This window comes from Alnus glutinosa, chromosome 12 (genome assembly GCF_958979055.1).
Source record: "Alnus glutinosa chromosome 12, dhAlnGlut1.1, whole genome shotgun sequence".
NCBI classification, from domain to species: Eukaryota; Viridiplantae; Streptophyta; class Magnoliopsida; order Fagales; family Betulaceae; genus Alnus; species Alnus glutinosa.
In genome coordinates this window covers 1,848,689-1,871,028 of record NC_084897.1, presented here as the reverse complement: position 1 = coordinate 1,871,028, position 22,340 = coordinate 1,848,689, and the positions used below count along the sequence as shown (strand labels likewise).

Sequence of the window (22,340 nt, the reverse complement as noted above, 5' to 3'; positions counted from 1 at the left end):
AAGAAAAGGGCATCACAAATTAAATAATGCAAATTTTCCATTTCTTTCATGAATCCGATGATGTTCTATCTGTGTGTCATGGAATAACAGTATAAGACAACATTGCCCCCTCTGTCCGTGATCATCTGCACCAACAAAATAATTTAATACGCATAAGGGAGCGGCTATTGACATTATAATCATGATTATTTATTTTACGCTTTTGTTTTATAATGATTTTTTTTTTTTTTTAATTTTTTGAGTTTAAAAAGGTGTTTCAATGTGGTATAAAAGTGATAAGTGTTTTTATGGAATTTGTGTTTAAAAAGTATTGTGTTTTGAATTGTTTATTAAAGGTTTTTAGAGAAATTAGTTTTCTGGTTTTAAAACCCTTTCTAATCTTATTATTATTATTTTTTTTTACAGAGTTTTTCTATAAATCAGTTTGAAATAAATTCTTTCAATTAGTTTATTAAACTAATATGTGTCTTTAAAGCATATGATTATCACATGCATTTTAAGATTATATGAGAGAATGCAAGATCCGACACAAGTTGACTTGTGCCTGGCACTTCCCAGCAGATCAGCGTGAAAATGTATATGTTAGCATCACATGCTCTAAAGACACATATAAATTTGAAAGAATATATTAGAAACATTTCTTTTAACTCAATTTGAATATATGTATATATATATATATATATTTTATTTTCATGTCAAATTCATCAATGTATGTAATTTTCGTAATGCAATTTTTTCATGAGATCTACACCAAAATCAATCATGTTTGAGATCACTATCACGGTTGGAAATGCATCCTTCATGGAAAAAATGCTCAATTCCTAGCTGCAAGGAATGGATGTTTTAAATGAGAAGAAGATAGATTGGAGAAAATTTAAAATTAAAAGCCTCATACTCCCATTTCTTCCAACAATCAATGAAAACGAAAGGTATATATATATATTGTAATAGGATTGTTGATACATCGGTCATGCATGTCGGTTGTCCGATGTCGGAGACCTACAAAAATGGAAAAGGGTTAGAGTGACATGCCAATAGTAATTGTAGAACCACCTCTGATGCTTAAATTAGCGAAAGTCTATAAACAAACTGTAAGCAAGAAAATGTGTAAAAGTAGCATGCACCACTGGCGTACCACTCTAACTCTTAGCCTTTTTGCAAATTTTCGACATCGAACATTTCACGTGTGACGTCACTATATCAACAATTATAATACTAGCAAGTGTATTTCTCATATGGTCCGACCAAGGGCAAGAGTTTTTAAACCCTTTTGATTTTGTAGAAAATTAAGTAAAAAAACACACGCAACACACTCTCACATGTTTTAAAAATATATGTCAATTTAATAGAGTGAATTGGAAAAATTAATTTAAAAAAAAAAAAAAAAACCTTTTGTCCAAAAAGATATTAAAATACATGAAATTCTTAAAAATAATAAAAAAATTATTAAATATATTATTGTAAGGAACATTCGAGCTTAGCTTGTTTGACCCTTCGCAATAATTCTCATTGCCGTATTCATTGCGTGAAATTGTCAATGACTTCTTCATGTTCGAGGTCTCTTCAAAGCGCGTCTTGATCTGGACACCTCAATGCCCGTCCAAAAAATTTAAATTAAATTAAAATAAAATAAAAACAAGTGAATATTCAAACACATTCGAAAAATACAAGGGCAGTTTTGTAACTCCAGGTTCACCTCCTTTTATTTAAAGTGCAGACTCTATGGAAGGAGACACTAGGACACAGAGAAAGAGAGAAAGAGAGAGACAGAAAAAGAAATAAACAGAGAATTTTTTTGAATTAACAGAGAGAGAGAGAGAGAGAGAAGAGCGTTGTGAAAAAAAATGGGAGATGTTGTGTTGTTTGTGGATGATTTGAAATCAAATTATGCAATTTCATACTGTAGAATTTGTCACGAAGAAGAATTAGAGAGCTGTAAGAGCTTGGAAGCTCCTTGTGCTTGTTCAGGAACCGTTAAGGTAAAAGAAAAAGCTTTTTAATTTTTTTTCTTCTTGATATGGGTCTGTCTTGTTTCTGATTTCCAAGTTGTTTCCACTAAATTTCACTGTTTTTGTTATCTTCCTTTCCAGTTTGCACACAGAGATTGCATACAGAGGTGGTGCAACGAGAAGGGGAGCACAACCTGTGAAATATGTCTCCAGGTTTGAATTTCTCTTATTCAAATTGGAATTGATTTCTGGGTTCTTTTATTTTTTGGATTTTTTTTGTTAAATGAATCGTTCGGATATGTGTTTATGAGTTCTTGTTCTTGTAATTCAAACTGGGTCTACTACTTTGCGTCGTCCTCTGTTTTTTTTTTTTTTTTTTTTTCGGATTCTGGGTGTCTTAAATTTGTCTTTTGCTAAGTAATCTTTCTCTTGGCTCTCTCTTTCTTATATTAATGAAATTTGGAATCCTACAATTGGTTTTGATTTTTTTTCTTAATGATATCCTTAATATAGTACTAATTTTTTTAATGATATTCTTGCTCGAGGACTTTAATCAGATGAAATAACATGCTTTTCTCTGTTTCTTTCAAGGTTAATTAGGTGTAACTAATGATAATGAAACTACGAATTTGTGCAGCAATATGAACCAGGATACACGGCACCTTCAAAGAAGTCTCAGCTGATTGATGCAGGGGTAACAATTAGGTACTTTTCCCTCTTCATTATTTGCACCAATCTAAAAAGTGAAAACAGAGGCTGCGTCGACTCGACTCACTGCATGGCATTAGAATTTTGGCTCTCGCTTCAATAATAGTAAAAGGCACCCACCTATGTTTACGTAGTTTATAATTGAAGCAAGCCCTTAAACGCACTTTACAACTGATTGTTCACCTCTTGATTAAGAATTAATTCACGTGTAAATTGAAGCAGAGAGAGCCTGCAAATTCCAAGAAGAGAGGAAGAGGAGGCGGAGGAAATAAGCCCAAGGTTGGCGGCCGTGAGCGAGTACTCGGAGTGCACGTCCGGGGAAAACAGAGGCGCGTCTTGCTGTCGAACGTTGGCGCTGATTGTAAGTTTTGACCCCATTGGATAGGATTATGGGGGTGACAACTGGCCTCTTGTTTGCCTTTCTTCTTAATTTATATTTAATTAATTATTCTAAACGTACACATGCTGAACTAGACTTACCAAAATATGTACTGCGTATTTCGTTGACCATTTCCAAGGCCAGTTGTAGGTATATACATAATACATTGACTATGAGGCAGCCACTTGGGTAGTTGTAGCTTGTTGGTACATTAATGTAAATACAATAATTAGACATTAGACGTATTCTCCTCTGCAGCATTTTATTTGATAGATTAAAATATAAGATTCAGCCATTAAATCCGTACTTGTAAAACAAAAAAAAAATTAATTAATTAATTTTTACTTTCATATCATCTCAGTTATATGACAGTCTATTAAATAGTATTACCCTTTCTGTATTTACTATGCTTAAGTGTCTATGCAAATTAAAAAAAAAATAGACTATTTTAAAAGTTTGACCTATTTTAGAGACCGAGATCCCCGGTAATTGTAAGAGGCGCCAAATAAGTTGTACTTGTCCGAGCACCTATTTGGACAAATGAACCCTCTTTTTCTTTTTCTTTTTTTTCCCATAAAGTAAAAAGCACATTGAAAATCACATTTGTAGTTGTTGTATTAGTGATGCTACTTTACATAGAATTAGGTATGATTAGTTGTTGATTTAATTTGCAGTTTACAGTAATCTTGCTAGTGAGACATCTCTTTGCTGTGCTTAGTGGTGGAACGGAAGATTACCCCTTCACACTTCTTACTGTAAGTAGCCCATTTTCTTCCCTCCGGGGCCATCTGAACTGAAATTCCAGTTTCTGAGTCATTTAAACTGATCATGTTGTAATTTACAGGTACTTATTCTAAGGGCTAGTGGAATTATTCTCCCAATGTTGATATTGATGCGGACAATCACAGCCATTCATAATAGCCTCCGGAGTCAGTATGAGGTTAGTTCCTTTTCTCATTTGTAAATCAAACAAATTTCAATTTCTTAGGAACCCTAAATGAAGCTTATATATATGACAATGGAAACATTTTTCCATTTGACAGGATACCGATGATGACACCTCAAACTTCGAGGGAGACGGCGAAGAAGACGAACAGCAGCATCATGCAGTCTAATGCTGCTCTTTATTTATGATCTTTCGTTGGTTGAATTGTATCAGGGCATTATATCATTGCTCACTTTGTCAAAACTCCATTTTTGGGGGGTTTACAAATGAAAAAGGAAAAAAAAAAAAAAAAAGCATTCTTTCTAGATATTCAGGTAGAGTAGATCCCTGTTTGCACTATCAAGTTCGGTATATAACAGATTTCTTCTGCCCCACCCACCACCCACCCAAAGATTTACCCAAAGATTAAAATAAAACACTAAAAGATGGAAACATTGCAACAGCTACACTGGCCAGTTGGATTAACGACCTAACTTTTACCTATATATATTCACTTCAAAAACAAGCAACCCAAGTCCTAAATAAATGAGCAAAATGCCAACAACCTTTTGGTTTGTTGGCTAAAAGTTGAACCCACTACATTGACACTGACATTCAACTGTTGTTTACAGCAGGAACACCACTTTCCTTCCATTTCAGGCATAAACAACTAAGCTTGCTTCGAAATTTTCTCACATAATTTCTATACAAAAATGTTGGTGTGTCCAACTTACCAGAAAGTCTGGCGGAAATCGGGTTAGACTTGAGTCGTTCGAATCGTCCGATTCTATCTCACATGTTCTATCAAGCACAGGCAGAGATTTGCCTCACATCACATCAGGTGATTTTGAAGTATGAAAGCAGTGCTCCAACAAAATTGGCAATGACTTGGTACCGTCCAAGGTAGATTCTGAATATACATAATTAACTGCTGAAGGGCCACCAAGTCTCACAAGGCAATATTTTCAATCAGTTCAAATTTTCTGTAGGAGTATTTGTGCTCTATGTTGAAGTTCAGTCAGGGAGCTAGTGCCAATGCTCTCAGGAGACTTGTGCCAACTCAAATTTGCTGCAATATCCATAAACTTTTGGACAAATTCTACCATTTCGTCAACCAAACTTTGATTAGACAAGCCATCTTCAAATTTCTTCCAGTGTTTACCATATGCACCCTCAAATTCTCTCGACTTAGCGGCAGCATTTTGAAGTACGGAATCAGGAAGTCCTGAAATAAACAATAGTAACAGTTCACCTAAAAGCAGTGCTAACTATCGACTAATAAAGTAGTGATTATTAGGCAAATTCATCATACACAAAAACTGATCATTTGCAGGTATTAGCATTTTATGCGCAAATTTTAATTTTTAGACACCAACGACAAACATTATAAAATGCTGAGTTGTACCATGTCTACCTAATAAGTCCCCCAACTTAAAGTTCAAACCATAATTTACTTTAAAAAGAGTAAATGCAAAATTTGAGGCCAGGGTCGCATTTTGGCTACACTACTCTTTTTGGTTCTTGAGAAAAGATCCTCAAGAAAGAGGTAATAGCACAGAAAACAGTCTTACCAGCTAACCACGCAACATTGACACCATAGCTTTTAGGGCATTCACCGGGTGTCAACCTGTAAAGAAATGTAACTTCTTCCACATCTCCAACTCTATTTCCAACTCGGCATGCCATATGGCAGAGTGAAACCTGTACAAACATGAAGAAAAACGTATCATGCAAAATGGTAAAAAAATTGTGGCTATTGGTAGGGTGTCAATATCACTGCCCATATGAAAAATTTTAAAACCATGACAAATCTAATATAAAGTATGATGCTAGTATATATCGCAATCATGTTGCCAATAAACAGTGCTAGTGGATTTCACTTCAAAGTGCACCCCCCCTTCACCGAAAGGAGAGAAAAGACATGACAAAAAAACAAACAGAGGTATACCTTGGGATCTTTCTGATAGTCTACAGCTAATCGGTGATAGTGAGTAGAAAACATTCCTCGACACTGCACCTTGTGGACAAAATGTTGAAGAACTGATTCACTGCCAAGGATAGGAAATCCAAAGTAGAAATTAAGTTCAACCAGATACAACAGAGTGAAAATTTGTCCAGAACTGATCACTAATAATGAATTCATTGAAGGCAAAATCATGTTTTGATATCTTCCATGACTGATACATACGCAATGGCTTGTCCATCTGAAGTTGATGTCCCACGTCCAAGTTCATCCAGTGCCACTAGTGAATTACGTGTTGCTGAAGACTGCATTAACCATAAAAAAAATATATCAATGTCACGAAAACTTTTCACTCAAATTCATCTGCATTCATAATGAAAATTTACTTCGGTAAACAAGTCTTCAAAAGTTTGAAAAAATAGTGGATCAAACCATACTGAATCTTTTCGTGTAAGAAGAAACATCTCATGAGATGAGATGATATGATATGATTATAATTATTTGATATTTCCCATGTCGTGCTAGAGTCCAATAAGGAGAATATCTCCGTAGATTTTATAGTCCAATAAAGAGTTAGATTCCTTCCTTATTACATTTGTCATAGTCTTAGAAGTCAAGACCTAATTAGTCTATTATGAAAACCGTAATATATTGTTTCTCTATTTAAAAAGGAGCTATCAATAAGAAAAGTAGGAATTGATTATTGTTTTAAAATACAGTTTTTTGTGTTTTGGAGGTCAAGGCTCCCTCGAAGTAGTCATTGGAGATCGCGGCTCTCTCAAAGGAGCCGATTTATCATTTTCTATGTTTTGTTATTAGTGTGTTGGTATCAAGTGGTATCAAAGCAAGGTTGATTGTTCAACAACAATTACCAATCCATGCCCATTACCATGTCTTTCCAAATTTTCTTGAGTGCAAAGTAACAAGACTAGAAAAGATGCGGTCAGAATTCTTCGCTTGAAATAAAATATTCACCAAAAAGATGGAGCATATGAAAAAGAAATTAAAAGTTTGTCTCCACCACTCCCCTCTCCAGCAAGCCAATCTACACCTACCCCACTGGCTGCCACCGTCACAATAAAGAAGAAAAGAATTGTTGAAGCAACAAAAATCCATCCGTGCCGGCATCCCACCAAACCACCGCTGACCGGCGGCAGATCAGCCCACCCCAGCCGCAAATTTAAAAAGCACCGGACCCAACCTTTCAAACACGCCATCATCAACCCACGTGGCGCCTCCATGCCTCTGGGAGTCACTTGTGTTCACTGTGGTGTGAGAGAGATAAAGAAGAGAGCTTTTGTTTTGGCTTTGGTTCAAAAAAAAAAAATTTGATGGGGAAATAAGATCCCACAATCCCAATAACTACAAGAAAAGTCTCTGACATGCACCAGGATAAAGTTGAGACTTCGTTTACTATGATATTTCTTTTTAGTATTTATTATTGTTATTTGATTTTCATTGTCTAGTAGTTTAGTTTTAGAATTTCTCCTTGGGGACAAGGAAATTATTAGGGAAAAGGAATGATATGATCATAATTATTTTATATTTCCCATATCGTGCTAGAGTCCAATAAGGAGTATATCTCTGTAGATTTTATAGTCCAATAAAGAGTTAGAATCCTTCCTTATTACATTTGTCATAGTCTTAGAAGTCAAGACCTAATTAGTCTATTATGTAAATTGTAATATATTGTTTCTCTATTTAAAGGGGAGCTATCAATTAGAAAAGTAGGAGTTGATTATTGTTTTAGAATACAGTTTTCTGTGTTTTTGAGGTCAAGACTCACTCGAAGTAGCCATTGGAGATCACGGCTCTCTTGAAGTAGTCGATTTACCCTTTTCTATGTTTTATTATTAGTGGGTTCGTATCATGAGATACTCAAAGGACTTGCAAGGAGAATCAGGTTTATTATTTCTTTGACAGAAATGTTTAGCATGACTCAAGGAAAGAAGTAACAGAGGAGAAAATTTATGTCTAGACTAAAAAAAAAAAAAAAAAAAAAAACACATTCATGTGCATAAAAGAAAATCAACAACTGGTTTGTCTTTTGACAGTTGAGATCTAATAAATTGTTGTCAGAAGTAAGCTACATGGACAAATTAATCAATTTTTACATACTGAAATTTTTTTTATCTACGATTCTGCACATAATCTATATACTTGCACAGCGAATAACAATATTCTGTAATGAAAATCCTTTGATCTACTGAGAAATCTCACCAGCATTAATGCAGTTTCTGAAAGTTCTGTTAAAAATGTACTTTGGCCTGCCATTATATGATCTTTGGCACCCATTCGAACAAATATTCGGTCCACAGATGACAGCTCAAAGCTTTCTGCAGGAACATCCGCTCCTACCTGTGAAGAACCAAAGGTGAAACCTAGTAAAGATAATAAAACTTGCAAAGTTGTGTAAACAAAAACCAAAGAAACCTTACCTGGGCCAAAATTACAGCCAAGCAAACTTGGCGAAGAAGAGTTGATTTTCCACCCATGTTAGGACCAGTGAGAAGGATGAAACTGGCATGATCAGAACCGCCAATCGAAACGTCGTTGGGGACAAATGTACCCTTGCCTAAAGAATCACTTCTAAGAACAGGATGTCCCAAATTTTTCGCGGAAAGGCATGGAACTTCATCTGGATTTGATGAGCCTAATATACTTGGCCGGCATGTTGGCCCTTCATAATAGTCACTTGCAATTGCTAGACTGATCAAAACATCCAGCTCTGCAACATGTGCCAATTTCAGCCATACAAAATGAGCATAATTTATACCATGTAGACTACTAGAGAGTATTGTTTTTATATTTCAAGGTGTTGAACTCTTACAATATCTTTCAAATAACTTCTAAGAGTAACAAAAGAAGTCTCCAAGACATAAAATTTAATTTGGACTAATATAAAGGCTGACATTTATATATTATGATCTGAAAATCTACCATTGATACCCAAAATGAGGCACATGACATATCCCATTCTTCTCATATGCATAATCATGCTAGCATGCGTGAGAGAGAGAGAGAAAGAGATACCTGCAGTAGCAGAAACCAACTGTCTCCACTTATCATGATGTTCACAGAAATGTCCAATTAACCTCTGCAAAATGCTTTTCAGTGAGGATTCCTTTTCAGATTCAGCTTGCGAGAGCTCTCCCACCAACTTCTTGATATTTGGAGTCCAATACCTGAAGAAGCCCTGAAATTGCCGGGCAAAGAAGTAAGAACAATAGTGAAGGATATAAATTCCAAAATGAAGTACTGCTAAATGAGGCAAACATTAGAAATAATTTTAAGGGAAAACTACATTTAAGCCCCCTAAACTACCAGCAGTTTTTTAAGTAGCCCCCTAAACTACCAACCCTAGCACTATAGCCCCCAAACTACCAAAAAGTGCTAAGAAAACCCCATTTGTCGAAATATTCCTATAATACCCTTGCCACGTGTTATATTTTCAATTAAAAAAATAATAAAAAATAAAACAATTTAAAAATCAAAGAAAAAAAAACTAAAAAAAAATATGGAGGTGGCCGGCCACCCCCAAGGCCAGTTTGGGGTGGCCGAACTACCCCCAAAAGAATCATAAATACTGGTATTACAAATAACCATGCCATGTTATTCAACATGATAGAGCTTACTTCATTTGCATTATCACATTAAAATTCAGAGTCAAATTGCAATTAAGATAAATGAGCTTAGCCCAGGTATCCAAAATTTGTTCAAGTCAGGAAGCAAAAATAAAAACCGCTAAGGCTACTTCATTCACCACACCTTTTGCGCTTACCTTTTTAGATGATCGTAACTCATAATCACGAGGAATGCTCCCACGCAAACTTTCTGGTACTTCTAAGAGGTATGCCTCTTTTCCAACTGTGACATATGTAATCTTAACAGATAATTGGAAAAAAGAAGTTAGTTATTTATTTGGAAAATAAACAAAGTAGACTACTCAAGCTTCAAACACCAAACTATTTATAGAAAGTTCTTACAGATGCATCTCCAAGTAGTTTACGCTGTTCCTTGAGGTGTTTTGTTAAACTAAATTCAACCTCCTTAACTTTTTTACAGGAAGAGTCATACTCTGCATCAACTCCTTCATGGGGGATTATACGTCCAGAATTATTGGCTTCCACCCAATCAAAGGCACCCTTGAAATGATTTATAACTGAATTGATATCAGGGAAACCATTACCTGCATACATATGAAAAATAAGACACCAAACTAGATTCTTCCAAAAAGATTAAAAAAAAAAAAAAAATCATCAAAGCAAACCGTACCAGGTGTTAACAAATGATGAAGCACTCTAGATTCAACACTTTCCAAAATAACACCAAGCGAAGAACATGCTTGGGCCGTCAATTCACAACCACGTAGAGCTGAGATAAACTCTTGGAGCTGCTTTTTTGCTGCATCCTCATATAGAATCACTTTGTTGGCATTCCTTCCATTTGCTTCACTGCATTAAGTTAATGTCAGTGAACAAAAATCTTACAACCTAACCATCAGTAAATCATCTATATGGTATATAATCTAGTTAATACAAACATGCGCACCTAGGCAGACTGGATTTACCTGATAGCAAAAACACGTGCAAGCAACCGCTCCATGTCGGGGAGCCTGGACAATGCTTTTCGAAATTCAAGTGCAAAAGCTAGATTAGCTCCCTGAAAAACGAAGTATATATAAAAATGTTTGTATAGCAGCAAAAACACTGCTAAAAATCTTGCCGTCATGTTCATGCCCAGCCTCATACAAGTGTAGTATGATGTGTAACAGTAACAATTTAATGAGTCTGTGCAGGTCATCTTAAAAATAAATACTATTATTGAGAAAGAACAAGTGAAAGAGCAAAAGGTTCACACTCTGACTTGGACTTGTAAATTGATGGTTACCATGCAAACTACTGACCTCTAGAAAACTCCCTCCACAAAGGCAGTGTTAGGTTGTGAAACATTAGAACAAATGAGAGAGCCTTCTTCATTTAGTGGACTGAGAAACATGATTAACAATCCAGTTTCTACTCTATTTAAGAAGTCCATGAGTTTTGAAACTAAAAACGATGGTTGGTAATATACATTCTGACAATGAAATTTATAAGATCATAAACACCACATAATTTTGCTATACCTTAAGGCATGTTGCATATTCAGAACCCTTAAGGAATTAAGAATAATGAAATATAATGAGTAAGAATATCAATGTGGACCTCACCCGTAAACCTGAAACAGCATCCTGGCGTTCCCTAATTGACTCTGGATGATATAAAGGTCTTGCCAACCATGTTTTCAGCAACCTCTTCCCAAATGCTGTCACACAATGGTTCAATTGGGAATAGAGCGTCCTTCAAAAAGGCAGGGCAAAGACATCAGAGTAATGTCAAAAGACAATAAACAAGAGATAAATATGAACACACAGGAAGGTTACCCTGACGAGTCTCCATTTCTGCTATTCTCAAAAATCTCAAGATTCTCCAGGGCAGCTGCATCAAGAACCATGTATGGTTTTGAGACAATATTGCCGAAACCAGAGCATGGAAGTAGCTCAAACTTTGCAAAACGAAGTAATGTCTCATCCAGGAAAGCCTGCTTAAGATAGAAAAGGGTGCCCCCAAGAGCTGAAAGTGCAAAGCTGCCATTCTCGCCTGCCTTCACTAGCTCTGAAAGAACATCTGGTAGGTAGCCCAGCCCATTTTCCTCAATGTGAGAATTAATGCAATGCAAATTTGCTTCATTTAAAGATCCAGAAACTGAATCTTGAACAATATGGCTGTAGATGCTTTTGACTTCATGTACAGTTTTCTCTGCTTCCCAGAATTCCAAGAGTGGAACTAACTCATTCACTAAAGGATTTCTTGTATGTCTCAGCAATACTCTCTCTGTTTCAGGGCTGAGCTGTTTGGCAGGTTTTACAATTTCCACCGGCCTTAGCTCAGACAAGAGACAGCACAAGGCAGTGCACTCCGTATCATCCCCAAACTGGTAAACAGAGGAACATACTCAGTCAAATAACACGTATTCGCACAAAAATGTGATTTAATAGAGTAACTAACGGGAAATGTTATACATGTACAGAAAACTACAAAACATTGCCCATTACATGTAAAGACAATATTCTTGTGATCTTACCAGTCCACAAACAACTTAAATTTGCAAAAGGGAATGCAACGGCCACCCATCTCAGCCAATAGTTAACAGCAGAATAAACACACATAAACAACTAACAATCAGTCCATAAGACCTTTTATTAAAAATGACATGCAGCCCCCAACCCATAACCCACACTGGAACCTAATCCAAAAGGGAGAAGATAAAAGAAAGGACCAGCTACATGAAACCAGCTCTCATTTGACAACTAATCAATCCAACCCAGTGTAGAGAACAAGAGCATCAGCCAAATCACATTAGTCTGCTACGTCCATAGTGTACAATCACACACATGTTACGCCTTAGAACAGTAGAGATGCATGTGATAGCAGTTGAACATTCTACTAGACTCACACCTGACCAAGAATAACCCTGCTGGTAGCAACATCAACTACACAAACACCAAAAATGCGGTCTGCCTTTTGGTTCACCAATCTCTTACAGCCTTCAGCTACTGCCATTACGTAAGAAGCATCAGGATTTGCTGACAGCATCTCTCCCTCAGTTAGTGTTCCTTTGGAAACCACCGCACATATTTCACGTTTCACAACCTATCAACACAGAGAAGAATGTCAAAAACACTGAACTTTATCTTTCTTTCTGTTCTCCCCCTGTTCAAAAATCCACCATAGAATTTCAAGATAGACGCCAAACTAAGAAAATAATTATGATAAACAATCAGACAGTGTAGAAAAGAGATGGTGAATCGACCATGCATAAAATCTTGTCATACTTTCTACCCATAATAATTCTTCAATCAATATCAGTAACCAAAAACCATTTTACTACTGAAAAACAATCCAGAAGGATAGTATGATTAAAACCATCACAAAGTAAATTCAAACTTTCCATTAATGCCATCTAGACAGACGTCACATGTAAATTTAATAAATTAATCATCTAATCTATCTTTGGACTGGAAGAACTTCCTAGATTAGAAATAACAATTAGACCTCTAGGAATCAGAATTTTAATTATAATACACAATAATATTAAAACAAAACCATACCTACACAGTAACGAATTTCAGGAAAATGAATTACTTCTAAAATAGATAAAAGTGATGATTGACATTGAGTCTTTGGGTAAACAGACCTTATCCTTGGAACCTTTCTCTTTGCGACGAAGCTCTAGCTGTTCAGGGGTTTCTGTCTGCTCTACAACAAGAACTCGATAACCCTGCTCTGTCAAGGCAGCTTACGTTCAATTTCCTCTTCAGGGTACAAAATGGGGTCATCAAAGAAATCCAAATATAATCAACTCATTAAAGAGAAAACCAACTGACAGAATGAGCCAACCTTTCTAGCCAATTTTTCCACATTCATTGAGAAGTTCTTTTCTGGGAATCCACAATGTGGTTGTTCTCCCTACAAATGCAAGTAGCTGTCAATATTAACTTGAAAAGACAACCGGGAAACAACATGGATATACTCAAACAGACATCAAATGCTATCCAAGAGTGAACAGTCAAAGATAATTAAAGTTGAATGCACTCAATCCAATTAATACCTTCATATATTGCAAGTCAAGCTCTTTTGATCCAATATGTGCATCCATTTCAAAAAGTTCATAAAATTTGCCCATCTGCTACAACAAAGATCAAATGATTATAACTTGACTACAGTAATGACAATGATTACTTGGATAACAGTATCTAGCTTTATTTAGGGAATGTTAACTACATCTATACCTTGAAAAACAAAACCTTGTCCATATGCTTTGACTTAAACTCCCACCATTGTCTCTGCATAATAAAAGAGGCATCTAGATTAAAAACAAACAAAATGAAAAACGCATAAAGACTTTCAAATCACTTATTCTCTAAAAGCAATTACCTGACCACCTGATAAACTCTTTAGAAAATCAGGAGGCAAGTAAAGTGTCCTCGGATCATAATTTGCTTCCCCAGGACGTCTTCTTTTTGCATCCCTGCGTTCTCTGTATCAAGACTAGACAATTTCAGCATATACAAATAGGTAAAGTTATCAAGATTACTAGCTAAAATGCCATAAAAGCTTTAAATATAAATCTGTGCTTAATAACGCCAAGTTCCTTCTCACTTAAAAGCAGTCCAATTGTCCAATAATAACGCTTCATCCATGCCATACATGGATGAACAAGTAGAAAGAGGTACATTTTACAGTATCGCATTACCTAATGACTAATGAGAGTGTACATAGGCTGCCACTGACAGAGAAGCAATCATGACTCTGCCAGTCCTTCACAACAGCAACTAATTACAGTTATAGAACGAAAGAGAACTGGAAACGAAGAACTACAAAGGTATAACGAGAACTCACTCCCCAAGGAAGCGAAACTTTAGAGCTTCACGCATACCAAACCTTTCTGAAGCATCACCCATTAGGGCATTACCAAGGTCGTTAGATGCCTTCCCACCTACAGAAAAAGAACTTCAGTATCAGTACCCAATAAGATATAAAGCTCAAATATCTGCACCTGAAATTGTGAGTTTCATGGCCAAAGCAGACATCAGAACCAGAATAAGCAAAATTAGAAGAGCAATCCTTTCTTTTAACTAAAAAGCGATAGAGAAAGGAGACCATAAGGAGTCATGGGATAAAGTTTAAGAATTCAGTGAATACGATCACATACTATTTCTAATTACAAATCAATCCTCCTTCTCCAATGGATCCTTTTCTATTCTAATATGACCATAAAACACAGAGCAATACTCTTTAGCTTAAAATCTCCACATTTACAGAAAAACCCAATTCAAAAAATATGGTTCAATTCACGAGATTGCAATTGTAAGAGCAGTCATGATCATAGAAACACCCGAATCCCAGAAACAAAGAGGTCCATAGAAAACCCCTCACATATGAAGTATGAATTCTTCGAAAAGATACACAAATATATGAAACATAGCAAATACTTTTCCTACATATTTCTTTTATCCGACATTTTTCTTGTCTCCATACACAAATCAACAAGAACACACCCAAAACCGAAACCCCATTACATATTCTCACCATTACCAGCAGGCTCCACCGAAGAAACCTTCAAACCTCCCTTACCCACACCCCCACCACCACCGCCACTACCATTCTTGCTCTTCTTAGCAGAACCCAATTTTTCTCCCTCGCTCACCTTCCGCTTCTTCAAGCCATCGCGCTTTCCTTTCGAGGCCTTCACTCCTTCATCCTCCTCCTCCTCCAAATCCATATCATCCTCACCATCCTCAACCACCTCTTCCTCCACATTCTTCCCCCAATCCTCATCGCTAGAATCATCATGACCATCAACGCCACCACCATCACTCTCCACCTCCTCGTCCTCAACCACAACCTTCCCACCTCTCCGCCGCGGCCGCCTGAACTCCTCAACACACTCCTCCTCCTTAACGATCTCTACCTCCTCGCCGTCCTTAGAATCCGAAGAACCCCTTCGCAACCGCTTCAATTTCTTCTTCCCGCTCTTGTCGACCCATTCAATCTTCTCCTTCTCTAAATCCAACAACTCCTCCTCGGCGTCATCGTACTGAACCAAATGCTTGTTAGCATCCTTGTCGAAGGATTTCACAGAACCTTCGTACCAGACCTTATCCAACGGCCAAAAGATCTTGACCCTCCTTCCCACACTATCCTCGCCGTAGGATCTCTTCTCGTCGGGAGTCGACGGAGATGAGCCGATGACCAAGAGGGGCTTCTTGGACTTGGATTGGAGAGGGGAAGGGGTGGTGGGGCCAGGGCTCGAGCTTGGACTAGGATTGGGATTGCATTTAGGGTTTTTAGGGACGGAATCGGAAACAGTTTTAGGGCTTTGCTTGGGGAGAATCGGAGAAGGAGACGACGTCGTTTTGGAGAAGAAAGAAGTAATTTGGCGCTGCGGATTGACGAGTGGCGATCGGCCACTGCTCTGGCGCCGTGCCGGTGCCATTGATGTAAACCAATCTCTGTGAGTGTGTGCGCGCGTGAGAGAGAGAGAGAGAGAGAGAGAGAGAGAGAGAGATGGAAAAGGTGTGAAGGACACAGAGCTCTGTATGTGGGATAGAGAGTGTGGGGATGGCGGGAAATGCAGGGGAAATTCCCGGGAAAGGGTTTCGGGTCTGGAAATGTGGTTTGGCGGGAATCTTGTGGAAGCGTGAGCTTTGTGCGTCTCTATGTTTAAAGATTAATTGCCTTTCAATGGAATGGACCATAAAAAATGAGTTCCCCGTACGATAAAGTGGCCACCTCCTCATGCCACTTTCTCCACTAAATTATGACCGATCATCATCATGGAAATAAATAACAAAACATTGTTCATTACTTTCATTAAAAATTTCCCATACTTTTTTATTTATGAGCAAATATGAACTGTTCAGAATTAAGTACACAAAATCAAAATAAAATAAAATAAATAAGTACACGTGGTGGAAAAGATGAGCATTTCGGACTAGGGCCGACAAAACAGGTTGGTGTAACGACCCACCCCAAATATACAATATTGTCCGTTTTTTGCTCCCTCAAACCAAACTTTTTAGAAGATCACTCATCTAGGTATTATTCTCGTAGAAGCACGTTTAATTACGAAGTTTCAATATGTTTATGGTCATCACGGCATTAAAACGCGTTGTGTTAAGAATAATGTCTTATATACATAAGCACATTCACATTCTTATGCGATATGGGACGTCATAATTACCTCACCCAATGTCATTGCACCCTTATGGGATCATCCTATTCTTAGCGTTCCAGCATATGCCTGCTGGCAACCCTCGTGAACTTATGCACGCTGTCCTTATCTTAGGCTGTGCAATAGCTCTAATACAATTTGTAATGATTCATCTCAGTGACATAATATTATTGACTTTTAGCTCTCCCAAACTAGACTTCCCTGGATGTTACCCATCTTAGTACTATTATCGCAGAAGCACGCTAAACTAAGGAATTCTGATAGATTTATAGCCATCATGACTTTAAAAGGCGTTGCGTCAAGAAGGGTGATTTATACATATAAGCATATCCTCATTCTCATGCGATGTAGGACGTCACAATTGGTATGTTAGGTTCGAGTTGACCCGTCAACTTAAACCCAACACGATTAGCTAAACTTGTTGACTTTCTAAACCCGAAATGACACATTTATTTGTCGAGTAACGCAACACTACATGTTTAAAACAAAGTTTTTATCCAAAATTTGGTTGTAAAGAGTTTTTTCAACACAATTTATAAAATTGTCATATGTCACTTAACATATGAGAAATATATGTTTTTTTGAAATTTAAAATAGAATATCTTCAATTCTTTTAATGCTAATAAAAAAAATTATGTATTTTTCACATTTTTATAATATATATAACAATTTTATAAACTGAATTGAAAGAGAGTCCGGATAAAACTCTGTTCAAAGTTGTAACCTTTTAAAATTTGACACATTCATCTTAATTACCTCATTCACTGTGTATCTTATTTTCTACTCTCTTGCTAATGGATCATAAAATGTTAAATGAATTAAAAAGGAAACCCATTTGATATGGACAACCAATCAAACATAAAATTGTGTAATTTAAAAGAGTAATGATATACACCACGTTATTATTTCATTATCATCTAACTATGCTAACATAACGTTTTTAATCTACCTTTAGATTAGTCATGATTAAAAAAGAAAAAAGAATCCAATAATAAATTGGCAATGTCACATTAAAATAGTGAGATAATAGTAAAATTGTGGTAAAACGGTATTGACGATTGAGGAACACTATATACCACTCTCATTATACTAAAGCGAAATTACCAATTCACCATTGTAATAGTCATTATTAAAAGAAAAAAAAAATTAACAGTGAGTGAATAATATCACATCAGTTTAGTGAGATAATTGTGTAATATATTGCATTACTCAACGACAATTATTAGGTCGGAAGTATTATAAGAGCATTACTAACAGCTTCCTTATAAGGGATCTGTTACCTAAATTTTAGGAAAAATTTTAAGAAAGTCAAAAAAACCATCCCACAGCAGCTTCCCTACAATTATTTGTTCCATAGGAATTGGGAAGCACTGTTCACTTCCCATTCAATTGTTTATTCTAAAAATATAATCTCTCTCTTACTTTATCTCTTTCTTTTCTTACTTTTAATTAAAGTAAAAGTAACAAAATAATATTTTAATGATATAGAGAAAAATGAAGAGAAGCTGCTGTGGGGTGTTTTTTAATAGGAAAGTAAAAAGTAGTTTTATTCCCTACATTTAGGAAAAATGAAGGGAAAGGGAAGGGAAGCTGCTAGGAATGCTCTAACAGCCTAACATCAAGAGTTGATAACATATTCTGTTAAGGCGAAGCTTTTCATCGTAGCATGCTAAGCATTTCGTTGTGACAAGTTAAACGACGACATTTTGCCCATTTTCGTTGCAGATTTGGCCACTGAACTCTATCATTTAGACACTGTGTCCCTCTCTCACCCGCTATCCCTACCTTCCACTACCAACCGGCGCACCGATCTCGATCTTCCACTCACATATATATATGGCAACCCGATGGCGCTCTCTCTAAGAAAACCCATCAAAGCATCGACCTTGGTGAGTCAGTACCGACATTCTCAGCCCCATTCAACGGTAATACCCAACCTCAATGGCCACTTCACCGCCACCCAGCTACGCGCTCTCGATCAGGGACGAGGACAAGAACCGCATCGCGGAGAGCAAGTGCGACTTCCTAATGGTAGCTCTATGCCCCTGTCTCGTATGCTTCATTCTCATTCTCATTGTAGTCTCTATCATTCTCATTGTCAAGTTCCACTTCTTTTGCCACACCCCACTTCACTCTCTGATCTACAAGAAAAATTGCTAATTCACAGCTCTAGAAATGTTAATCCTGGAATTGCGTCATTACCCACTGTTAATTTACGAGGAAAAATGCTAGATTTGAGGCATAGGGGTTTGCCGAGTACAAACTGTAGGGTCATCAATGTTAGACTTCCAGTGTTGCCCATTGTTAATTTGCCAGGAAAAGTGTTAGATTTTGGTTATAGGGGGTTTGCTCGTGTGACAGGCGGTGGCATAGATTCTGATGCCGAAAATAATAGTGGGGATGATGGTAATGGTGATGGTGATTGTACCGAAGGAGTTGGGGGTGAGTCGGGTGTGGACCCAAATGAGGTCAATCGGGTATGCAAGGTGATCGATGAATTGTTTGCACTGGATAGGAACATGGAGACGGTTCTAGATGAATGTGGGATTGATTTGTCGCATGATTTGGTTGTGGATGTGTTGCAACGGTTCAAACACGCTCGAAAACCGGCATTTCGGTTTTTCTGTTGGGCGGGGCAGAAGCCAGGGTTTGTCCATGATTCGAGGACATATAATGTGATGATGAATGTATTAGGGAAGACGAGGCAGTTTGAGACCATGGTGTCAATGCTTGAAGAGATGGGTGAGAAAGGGCTTTTGACAATCGAGACTTTTATGATTGCAATTAAATCTTTTGCTGCTGCAAAGGAAAGGAAGAAAGCTGTTGGAACTTTTGAGCTGATGAAGAAGTATAAATTTAAAGTGGGTGTCGATACAATTAATTGCTTGCTTGATACTCTTGGGAGGGCAAAGCTTGGTAAAGAAGCACAGACACTTTTTGAGAAGTTGAAAGGTAGGTTTACGCATAATTTGCAAACTTATACAGTACTGCTTAATGGTTGGTGCAGAGTAAAGAATTTGATGGAAGCAGGCAGGGTGTGGAATGAGATGATTGAAAAGGGATTCAAGCCTGATATAGTTGCACATAATATTATGCTTGAAGGGTTGCTGAGGTGTAAGAAGAGGTCTGACGCCATCAAATTGTTCGAAGTCATGAAGGCCAAGGGTCCATCAGCCAATGCTAGGAGCTATACCATTTTGATTCGGGATTTATGCAAGCAAACAAAGATGGAAGAAGCGGTTGAATATTTTGATGAAATGATTGAATCTGGATGCCAGCCAGATGCTGTGGTTTACACATGTTTGATCACAGGGTTTGGGAACCAGAAGAATATGGACATGGTATTTGGATTGCTTAAGGAGATGAAAGAAAAGAGTTGTCCTCCTGATGGACACACATACAATGCCTTGATTAAATTGATGACGTGTCGACGAATGCCAGATAATGCAGTGAGGATATATAAGAAGATGATTGAGAGTGACATCGAACCATCAATCCACACTTATAACATGATAATGAAATCCTACTTCCAAACAAGAAACTACGAAATGGGTCATGCAGTTTGGGATGAGATGATCCAGAAGGGGTGTTGCCCCGATGATAATTCCTATACGGTGTTCATTAGAGGGCTCATAAGTCAGGGAAGATCGGGAGATGCTTGTAAATATTTGGAGGAAATGATAGAGAAAGGAATGAAAGCACCTCAGCTTGATTACAACAGGTTTGCAGCTGATTTCTCTAGAGCTGGGAAACCAGACATACTTGAGGAGTTGGCTCGGAAGATGAAGTTTGCGGGTAAGTTTGAAGAGTCCAATGTCTTTGCCAGGTGGGCTGACATGATGAAGAAAAGGGTTAAGAGAAGAGATCCTATTAAAGCTAGTGAGCTGTACACCTAAGCTACCTACTCAGGGCCAATGATTCTGCGACCGTCTGACTGAAGTCCACACTTGACTGCCCAACTTTTGGTATGATTTGTAGTTTATTATTTGGGACTGGGCTTACCGGAGCAGTGTTGTATATTTTTGGAAGTTGTTATATTTTGTATTTGTAAGTGTTTTTATCAACCTGGTTCAATTAATTTTTTTAGTGACATCCTCTTGGTTAATCTGGATCTTCTATTAACGAATACAACCTCCAAAACCTTATATTCTTTCATTTTGACTGCTTTCTGACCATACATTTTATGATTTACAGAATCTAAGGAACAAGGCAGGGATTAAGGGAGCCACAATTTTGCCTGGTTCAATTTTTTGAATTACTTTTGGTTAACTGGATTCAGAATTATGGATATAGATCTATAACAATTTTGTTATCCGGATTGCTTGTAACTTGGGCAGTAATTGTGAGAAAACTAATAGTGTCCATCTGTCAAAGCAAATTTTGGGTTGCCCACCCACTTGCACAAGAAAGTGGGTCCTATAAAGATTTTCTCACATTTGGTGCCTAGTAATCCTGGCAAGAAAATTGTTGAGAATCCGGATCTCATAAATATGTAAGGTGATAAGTACAGTATGGTCCTAGTCCTTTGAACGTAGCAGCTGCCGCAAGTGATTTGGGGAAGGAACCACATAGAAGAGGAATTAATCCTGATTATTAAAATATGCCGGGATAATTTGTCCGTTAAAAGGTAGCAAATGTGAGGAAACTAATATGAGGTCCACTTGTTCAAGAAAAATTGGGGCTGTCCACCCACTTGCTTGTACAAGTGGGTCCTATAAAGATTTTCTAACATTTGCTGCATGCCAATCCTGTTAGAGACAATATAGCCGTTGGAACAAAAGTAGCCGTTGACACACATTCTGTCAATGCACCCAATCATCCAGAGCATGATACACTTCCAGCATATTCTGGAACTTCCCAAACTAAGAGACCAAATCATGCAACTCCTCAAATCATGGGATCCAGTCGTGATGTCCAAGCAGTATCCTCCAATCCACCTGTTACTCCTCAAATTGTGGAATCAGCCGAGGTAATTAATCACATTAGGCAAGATAGCCCTCCATCGCACAAGTCATACCTAACAGCAGGATACACAAGATACAACTTGCCATATCAAGCCACTGCCAAATCATGCTAATCTATGTGGATGACATTATTATCACAGGTTCCAATCCAAACATCATTCAAGCCTTAATCTCTAAGCTGCGACAGGAATTCCCTCTCAAGGATCTCGAGCCTCTCCATTTTTTTATTGGTGTTCAAGCCTCTCGGACAGCTACTGGCCTGCATCTCTGTCAAGCCAAATACATTCACACTCTCCTCAATTGCTCCAAGATGCTTGAAGCAAACCTGCAAAGTCACCTTCACCTTCTGGTCTCAAGTTATCCAAATTTTATGGAGATTCGTTGCCTAACCCTATAGCATATCGGCAAATTGTGGGGGCTCTACAATACTGCACCCTCACTCGCCCAGACATCTCTTTTTCTGTCAATCAGCTGTGTCAGCATATGCATGCTCCTACCTCTGCTCACTGGTCTGCTGCCAAAAGAGTTATCCGCTACCTCAAATCTTCTGTTGATCATGGCCTGCATTACACTCGAGGTCCTCTTCATCTCACTGCCTACTATGACAGTGATTGGGCCAGCGACCTTGATGATCATCGCTCTACCACAGGTTTTGCTATTTTCTTAGGCTGCAATC

General features: G+C 37.5%; 3 protein-coding genes across 4 annotated transcripts; 2 read left to right on the top strand and 1 right to left on the bottom strand.

Annotated features, from left to right (window-relative positions):
• The first annotated feature begins 1,722 nt into the window (after positions 1-1,722).
• Positions 1,723-5,080, top strand: LOC133851214 (uncharacterized). 2 transcript variants are annotated; one of them, XM_062287545.1, is made up of 7 exons: positions 1,723-1,979; positions 2,091-2,162; positions 2,587-2,654; positions 2,880-3,018; positions 3,711-3,791; positions 3,881-3,976; positions 4,080-5,080. In XM_062287545.1, the coding sequence occupies exons 1-7, from the start codon at positions 1,845-1,847 to the stop codon at positions 4,149-4,151; spliced, it is 663 nt and encodes a 220-aa protein (XP_062143529.1). In that variant the 5' UTR covers positions 1,723-1,844; the 3' UTR covers positions 4,152-5,080. The 2 variants fall into 2 exon arrangements, with proteins under 2 accessions (XP_062143529.1, XP_062143528.1); XM_062287544.1 differs by having other exon boundaries at positions 2,877-3,018.
• On the bottom strand, positions 4,477-16,215 carry LOC133851213 (DNA mismatch repair protein MSH6). The gene is made up of 21 exons (XM_062287543.1): positions 15,056-16,215; positions 14,366-14,462; positions 13,901-14,003; positions 13,756-13,809; positions 13,575-13,649; positions 13,364-13,432; positions 13,161-13,244; positions 12,422-12,616; positions 11,347-11,897; positions 11,134-11,263; positions 10,495-10,586; positions 10,200-10,378; positions 9,911-10,113; positions 9,706-9,807; positions 8,958-9,120; positions 8,363-8,652; positions 8,145-8,282; positions 6,150-6,229; positions 5,910-6,009; positions 5,533-5,662; positions 4,477-5,186 (listed from the first exon to the last, which is right to left on the bottom strand). Exons 1-21 carry the CDS (start codon positions 15,960-15,962, stop codon positions 4,936-4,938), a joined length of 3,993 nt encoding a protein of 1,330 aa, XP_062143527.1. The 5' UTR covers positions 15,963-16,215; the 3' UTR covers positions 4,477-4,935.
• A 2,156-nt stretch (positions 16,216-18,371) lies between these two features.
• LOC133852166 (pentatricopeptide repeat-containing protein At3g62470, mitochondrial-like) lies at positions 18,372-20,790 on the top strand. Its single transcript, XM_062288859.1, has one exon. It carries the CDS (start codon positions 18,548-18,550, stop codon positions 20,594-20,596), a length of 2,049 nt encoding a protein of 682 aa, XP_062144843.1. The 5' UTR covers positions 18,372-18,547; the 3' UTR covers positions 20,597-20,790.
• Positions 20,791-22,340: the final 1,550 nt, after the last annotated feature.